At 35.0% G+C, this 8,171-nt stretch overlaps 1 protein-coding gene across 3 annotated transcripts in view; it reads left to right on the forward strand.

Moving 5' to 3' along the window:
- Window positions 1-7,964, forward strand: part of LOC107549701 (angiopoietin-related protein 7-like) — a 19,246-nt gene extending 11,282 nt beyond the window's left edge. For all 3 annotated transcript variants that reach the window (XM_016230883.1, XM_016230882.1, XM_016230880.1), the window contains 4 exons: window positions 2,252-2,389; window positions 3,584-3,800; window positions 5,355-5,550; window positions 7,387-7,964. In XM_016230883.1, coding sequence (XP_016086369.1) covers window positions 2,252-2,389; window positions 3,584-3,800; window positions 5,355-5,550; window positions 7,387-7,533 — 698 coding nt within the window. In that variant the 3' untranslated portion in view covers window positions 7,534-7,964. The remainder of the gene's footprint in view (window positions 1-2,251; window positions 2,390-3,583; window positions 3,801-5,354; window positions 5,551-7,386) is intronic.
- Window positions 7,965-8,171: the final 207 nt, after the last annotated feature.

Consider the following 8,171-nt stretch of genomic DNA (forward strand, 5'->3'; position numbering starts at 1 on the left):
TAAAATCAGAATGCAATGATGTGGAAGTTTCAAATTTCAATATTTTATTCAGAATACAACATAGATGACATATCAAATGTTTAAACTGAGAAAATGTATGGAAAATAAGTTGATTTTAAATTTCATGGCATCAGCACATCTCAAAAAAGTTGGGACAAGACCATGTTTACCACTGTGTGTCATCCCCTCTTCTTTTTATAACAGTCTGCAAACGTCTGGGGACTGAGGAGACAAGTTGCTCAAGTTTAGGAATAGGAATGTTGTCCCATTCTTGTCTAATACAGGCTTCTAGTTGCTCAACTGTCTTAGGTCTTCTTTGTCGCATCTTCCTCTTTATGATGCGCCAAATGTTTTCTATGGGTGAAAGATCTGGACTGCAGGCTGGCCATTTCAGTACCTGGATCTTTCTACGCAGCCATGATGTTGTAATTGATGCAGTATGTGGTCTGGCATTGTCATGTTGGAAAATGCAAGGTCTTCCCTGAAAGAGACGACGTCTGGATGGGAGCATATGTTGTTCTAGAACTTGGATATACCTTTCAGCATTGATGGTGCCTTTCCAGATGTGTAAGCTGCCCATGCCACACGCACTCATGCAACCCCATACCATCAGAGATGCAGGCTTCTGAACTGAGCGCTGATAACAACTTGGGTTGTCCTTGTTCTCTTTAGTCCGGATGACATGGCGTCCCAGTTTTCCAAAAAGAACTTCAAATTTTGATTCGTCTGACCACAGAACAGTTTTCCACAGTCCATTTTAAATGAGCCTTGGGCCAGAGAAAACGCCTGCGCTTCTGGATCATGTTTAGATATGGCTTCTTTTTTGACCTATAGAGTTTTAGCCGGCAACGGCGAATGGCACGGTGGATTGTTCACCGACAATGTTTTCTGGAAGTATTGCTGAGCCCATGTTGTGATTTCCATTACAGTAGCATTCCTGTATGTGATGCAGTGCCGTCTAAGGGCCCGAAGATCACGGGCATCCAGTATGGTTTTCCGGCCTTGACCCTTACGCACAGAGATTGTTCCAGATTCTCAGAATCTTTTGATGATATTATGCACTGTAGATGATGATGATGATAACTTCAAACTCTTTGCTATTTTTCTCTGAGAAACTCCTTTCTGATATTGCTCCACTATTTTTCACCGCAGCATTCATCCATCTTGACTTCTGAGAGACACTGCCACTCTGAGAGGCTCTTTTTATACCCAATCATGTTGCCAATTGACCTAATAAGTTGCAAATTGGTCCTCCAGCTGTTCCTTATATGTACATTTAACTTTTCTGGCCTCTTATTGCTACCTGTCCCAACTTTTTTGGAATGTGTAGCTCTCATGAAATCCAAAATGAGCCAATATTTGGCATGACATTTCAAAATGTCTCACTTTCAACATTTGATATGTTATCTATATTCTATTGTGAATAAAATATAAGTTTATGAGATTTGTAAATTATTCCATTCCTTTTTTACTCACAATTTGTACAGTGTCCCAACTTTTTTGGAATTGGGTTTGTATATATAATTAAATTTCTAATGTATGTACTATTAACTATAATTAATTTAAATATTATTATTTATTTTTTAAACGCAACATATTGTATACACAGCCAAAAGAGACAAATCAGACAAATTATATTAGTTGAAGATGTGGTGCATTAAAAGCATAGTTCACCCAAAAATGTAAGATTCTTTCATCATTTACTCATAAAATTACATTCCAACCCCATAAGACTTTGGTTAATCTTTGAAACACAAATTAAGATACCAATAATCAAAACTTAAAAAAATCAAAAAGGTAATAAAAATGTCATGAAAATGAATCCATATGAATCGAGCGTTTAATTTAAGTTTTAGGAAGACATACGATCACTTTATATGACAAACAGATTTAATTTAGGCTTTTATTCACATCTATCTTGGATTAAAGAGCTCAAGGTTTCATTAAAATACCTTAATTTGTGTTTCGAAGTTTAACCAAAGTCTTATGGGTATGTGAATGAGTAAATGATGACTGAATTTTCATTTTTGAGTGGACTATCACTTTAAGTCTTTAGCTAGTATGGAATTATGGTCAGATACTAGCCTGAACCGACAGAGGGTGACAAATCATAGCACAGTTTATGAGACAGCCAAATGTATGACCTCTTCTTCATCTCATATTGTTTAATGAGAACTGAAATGGCTCACACTTTGTACAATATGTTTTTATATTAATTATGTTATTATAGTTTTATGTGTTTTCACTCCAGAGGTGCAGCATGTCAGGAACTGCCCCATCGACTGTGCCTCCATCTACTATAACGGAGTGCGTCGCTCTGGGATCTACAGTGTGGTACCCTCACTAGGGGCCATGCCAGTGGAAGTCTACTGTGATATGGACACAGACGGTAAGAAACCACTCAACACATGCAGTAATGTCTGTCCAGGACTCAACTATAAGGATGGGCCTGGTATTTTGGGTCAGTTGATGAACATTTTATTTACAAACACTTGCCTATATATATTACTTATACAAAATATGTTGCTTAAAATAAAATATTTTTTGTAAATATATATAATTAAATATAATAAGTAAAAAACATTTAATTTACTCACACAGACACACACATATATATATTTATGAATGAAATCTATCTATATAATCTGTCACTTACACAAAATGTTACTAAAATTAATTAATTAATTTTTATCTTTTTTGTTAGTATGTATGTGTGTATATATATACACATACACACACAAAAAACATTTAATTTACTCACACAGACACACACATATATATATTTATGAATGAAATCTATCTATATAATCTGTCACTTACACAAAATGTTACTAAAATTAATTTATTAATTTTTATCTTTTTTGTTAGTATGTATGTGTGTATATATATATACACATACACACACAGTGGAGATCAAAATTAGAGAACAACCTACAATTTCCTACATTTCAAGGCCGCTGCTTAGTCCTATTTGAAGTTATCTTAACAGGAGTTGAAGGGCAGTTTAAGCATATTTCATAAATTGATTTTATTCTGAAGCACAGTATAAAACAACTTAAATGCGAAAAAGAACTGATCAAAATGAGAGAACACAGTTTTAGGGAAAGTACACATCTGAACATCCTTTTAGAAAAATGCCTTTTGCTGAGCCGTACTGTCCTCTATATTGAAATGTTTTGCTGGAAATCCGCTGTGGATGAATCATTGGGTTATTTTTATATCGTTTATAGGAAAATTTAGAGACTTTCAAAACCGTAGCAAAAGAAACTGATAATGAACATCTAAATTATTCTCTTTTATGTCTAGTAAGACTTCAGTTTTGTGCTGAAATAGCACCATTGGGGCGCATGAGGAACCTTCTGAGGCTTAAAATAGCATGTGCAAATATCATTTTGATGACCTACAAAACACTTCCTGACCATAAGTATAATTGCAGTGGTCATAAGATGAAAACCAAATGACTTGGCATGTGCATTAAACTCATAAAAAGAGATTTGATTGTTGAATGCTTGAATGTATACTCTTTTAACATTTCCTTCCTAATAAAAACATAATTGGAGCCCATGCATAATGTATGTCTCAGGTGGTGGCTGGACTGTGATCCAGCGTAGGCAAGATGGCTCAGTGAACTTTGACCGCAGCTGGAAGGAGTATAAAGAGGGATTTGGAGACCTGCACACCGAATACTGGCTGGGAAATGAACACATCCATGACCTGAGCAGTCAGGGAGACTACATGCTCCGTATTGACCTGGAGGACTGGAGCGGGAAACACAAACACGCTGTTTATCAGAGTTTCAGGTGAAGAAGTTTTATTTATATAGCGCCTTTCCATAGCTCAAGGTCACTTTTCTTAATGCTATACAAAACATTTGCACACCCACATACACAATACAAACACATAAGGCCACATATAGCCACGTTATCCAAAATACATATTAAAAAGATACGTTTTTAGCTGAGTCTTGAAGGTAGACAAAGATGATATATTACGACGTGTAAGCGGTAGCGAATTCCATAATTTAGGAGCATTAACACTCAATGACCACCTACAGTGGACAGCCGAAAACGAGGAATGGACAAGAGACCAAGCTCAGATGATCTGAGGGACCGGCAGGAGAGTTAGGAGTACAGTAAGTCAGACAGATATGGAGGCGCAAGACCATTTAATGCCTTAAATGTTAGAAGTAATATCTTAAAGTGAATACGTGATGCCTCGTGCAGTAGAGGAGTAATTTGAGCAGAACGCCTGGTGGAGGTGAGAACTCTTGCTGCTGAGTTTTGAGCATACTGTAACCTTGCAATAGGTTTTTTAGGCAGACCAAGAAATAGAGCATTGCAATAATCCAGACGTGATGTGATTAATGCATGAATTAAGATTTCAGCATCAGCTAGAGTTAGAGAAGATCGAAGATGTGCACAACAGGTTTTAACAACAGAAGAAATATGAGAGGCAAAAGATAGAGATGAGTCAAATAAGACACCAAGATTATGGACAGATGAAAAAGGCTTAACATGAACCTCGTAAATTTCAAAGGACCGGTCCATCCTTTTGACTGAGGTAGCAGAGCCAATCATCAATATTTCAGTCTTGTTATTATTTAGTTTAAGGAAATTCAAGGACATCCAATGCTTGATATCCCTGATACATGCAGTAAGTGAGTCTGGCAGTTATGACCTATCAGAGCTAGTGGTTAGGTAAATTTGAATGTCATCAGCATAGCAATGAAATTGAAGTCCATGCATGCATATGATGTCACCAAGTGGATACGTATAAATGATAAACAGAAGTGGACCAAGAACTGAACTTTGAGGTACACCCTGTCAAACTGGAGCAGTGGCAGATTTATACCCTTGTATGGTGATATAATATTTTCTATCGCTGATGTTGGAAATGAGCCAGGAAAAAGCTGAACCAGTGATACCGATATGAAGATGAGTATTTCATGGCAGACTATGTCAAATGCAGAGCTTAGATCGAGAAGAATCAAGATGTTTATTAACCCAGAATCCATGGACAGAAGAATGTCATTAACCACACGAAGAAGAGCAGTTTCAGTGCTATGTGATGAACGAAATCCTGACTAGTTCAAAAAGGCCATTAGCATTTAAGTAAGATCTCAATTGTGAAGCCACAACTTTTTCAAGAATTTTACTTAAGAATGGTAAATTTGAGATTGGCCTATAATTGAAGCACATCCATCACTGACTGACTGGAAGGACTTCATATGGATGCACAATGTTTAATAGTGATTAAACATCTGGCCTTGTAATTGAAAACACTTCAAACCCTTGATGAACTATCAGTGTTGTGTTTGTGAGGAAATTCAGCACTTTGTGTGTGTATGTTTGCAGTGTGGAGGACGAGAGCACTCAGTACCGTCTGCATGTGTCGGGCTTTAGCGGGACAGTGGAGGACTCCTTCAGCTGGTATCATGACAAGCAGAGCTTCAGCACACCTGACACGGGCAACATCTGTGCCGAGATCTCACACGCTGGGTGGTGGTACAACCAGTGTTTCTATGCAAACCTCAACGGCATCTACTACAAGGTATGATGTGGCCTGGTTGTTATAGACACAAAGGTTGTAGGTTTAAGCTCTAGAAGTGTTCATGAGCTGTTACTGTTGTCTTTGAGTAAGGCACTGAACCCCTGGTTTGGCTATGTAGTTGAAAATAAATAAGTAAACAAACAAACAAATACATTTTAAAAATTGCTAAATGAAAAATAATTTAAAAATATCAATTTAATTTAAATCTTTCATAAATTGTCATTTAACCTGCAAGTGTGTAATAGTTTAGCATGTTCTTAAAAAGTTTTTTAAATGTAGTTTTTCACTGATCAGTGTATCTCAGATATACTATTATAGTTTTTATTCATATTTTGAATTAGACTTTATTTTTTATGTTTTTGTTTTCATTTTTCATTGTTTACATAGTTTTTATTAATTTTAATTTATTAGTTTAAGTTTATTTAGTACTAAAATTAAAATGAGAAATGTTGGCTCAACAAGGTGAAACAAAATTTCAAGTTTTTTTATTTATATATTTGATTTAATTTCAGTGAACATTTATTTTAGGTCCTGAAAATGTACCTAAAAAAATGCACCTAAATGAAAATTCTTGTATTTATGCTTTGAAAACCTTGTTTTTTAAATAACTTTTTTTATGACCCTATGAAAGTTTTAATGACTCTTTATGACTCTTGAAAAATGACTCTTTGACATCTTTGTTCCATCAAAATAATTTTTCAAAGTTCAAAGGGTCAAATGATCTGAACATGAAAACCTGCTAACCTAACAAAATTATGAGGGTCTAAAAAATGATATAATTTACTACTGTGTAATGAATTTGAACTTGAACAACAAAATAGTTTTATTACACTTGACATTTTTGTAAGTAAATAAAATAAAATTGCTAAATGAAGAGTAATTGAAAAATATACATTTAATTAAAAGCTTTCATAAATTGTCATTTAACCTGTAAGTGTGTAATATTTTAGCATGTTCATTTATTTTATTTTTGATTTAATGTAGTTTTTAATCAATGTATCACTGATATACTATTATAGTTTTCATTAATGTTTGGAATTTTTAGTTGTCTTGGTACTTAGTTTTAAATGGTTTTAGCAAACTGGTTTTATTACACTGACTTTTTTGTGAAATTGTATAAATAAATACAATTATGGCATATGGCAAATCTGTTGTCTTTCAAGTTCAGGACCGTTACATCAACTAGTCACACAAAAATACCAAAATGAATTTTAATTTAGAAAAACATACTGATCATAAAAGGTGTGTTCAAGTCTGTATGCATAAAAGCATAGACCTAAAAAGTGTAAAGATGTACTCAAATCAGAAGCTAAGCATCTCTGCTGATGTCTAACGGATTCTGTTATCCTGATGGACAGGGCGGCCGCTACTCGCTGAAGGGGAAGAACCCTAAATTGTCATTTAACCTGTAAGTGTGTAATATTTTAGCATGTTCATTTATTTTATTTTTTATTTAATGTAGTTTTTAATCAATGTATCACTGATATACTATTATAGTTTTCATTAATGTTTGGAATTTTTAGTTGTCTTGGTACTTAGTTTTAAATGGTTTTAGCAAACTGGTTTTATTACACTGACTTTTTTGTGAAAATGTATAAATAAATACAATTATGGCATATGGCAAATCTGTTGTCTTTCAAGTTCAGGACCGTTACATCAACTAGTCACACAAAAATACCAAAATTAATTTTAATTTAGAAAAACATACTGATCATAAAAGGTGTGTTCAAGTCTGTATGCATAAAAGCATAGACCTAAAAAGTGTAAAGATGTACTCAAATCAGAAGCTAAGCATCTCTGCTGATGTCTAACGGATTCTGTTATCCTGATGGACAGGGCGGCCGCTACTCGCTGAAGGGGAAGAACCCACTTGGTCCGGACGGTATCGTGTGGTACACATGGAAAGATTCGGATTATTACTCTCTGAGGAAGGTCAGCATGATGATCCGACCCAGAATCTTCAGACAGCATCTGTCACCCTGAATCAGGCTCGACCAATGAGCTCGGGTCCATACGTCAACCAGCCAATCACAGTTCTCAGAGCCACTGCGAAGCAGGATGGATGGATCCTTCCATAGTGAAACAGAGGAAAATCTGTGTATGGGCTGAATGTCTTGTCCAGACAGTGAAACCATTTAAGGTTTATACCAAAGACTAGAGAAGGACAGCTCTTGAGACAGCCAGTGTTTGCCATTCAGCGAGTCTAATGTGTGTTACATGCCTATATTTTCTGTACCCATGGTTTTAAGATGAAAACTTATTTTATAAATGTGTATTAAAAGTAGATTTAGTTTCTGTAGCCCCCCCAAAACCCTAAATAGCAACAAACACCACTATTTTCCTGATCAAGAGGATCATTGCATGAGTACATTAGTGATTCCTTATTGCATTTAATCAAATATACACAATTGTTCAAAATTTTGGGGTTAAGATATGTTCATGTTTTTGAAAGAACTCTCGCAATGGCTGCATTTATTTGATCAAAATACTACATACTAAATATAATTTCTTTAAAAATATCTTACTGACCCCAAACTTTTCAATGGTAGTATATCATTTTCTAAAAAAAAGTGTATATATATTTTTGAAATATTTCATAATTATGTAGAATCGCTGACATC

This window comes from Sinocyclocheilus grahami, unplaced genomic scaffold, assembly GCF_001515645.1.
Source record: "Sinocyclocheilus grahami isolate Dianchi unplaced genomic scaffold, SAMN03320097.WGS_v1.1 scaffold378.1, whole genome shotgun sequence".
NCBI classification, from domain to species: Eukaryota; Metazoa; Chordata; class Actinopteri; order Cypriniformes; family Cyprinidae; genus Sinocyclocheilus; species Sinocyclocheilus grahami.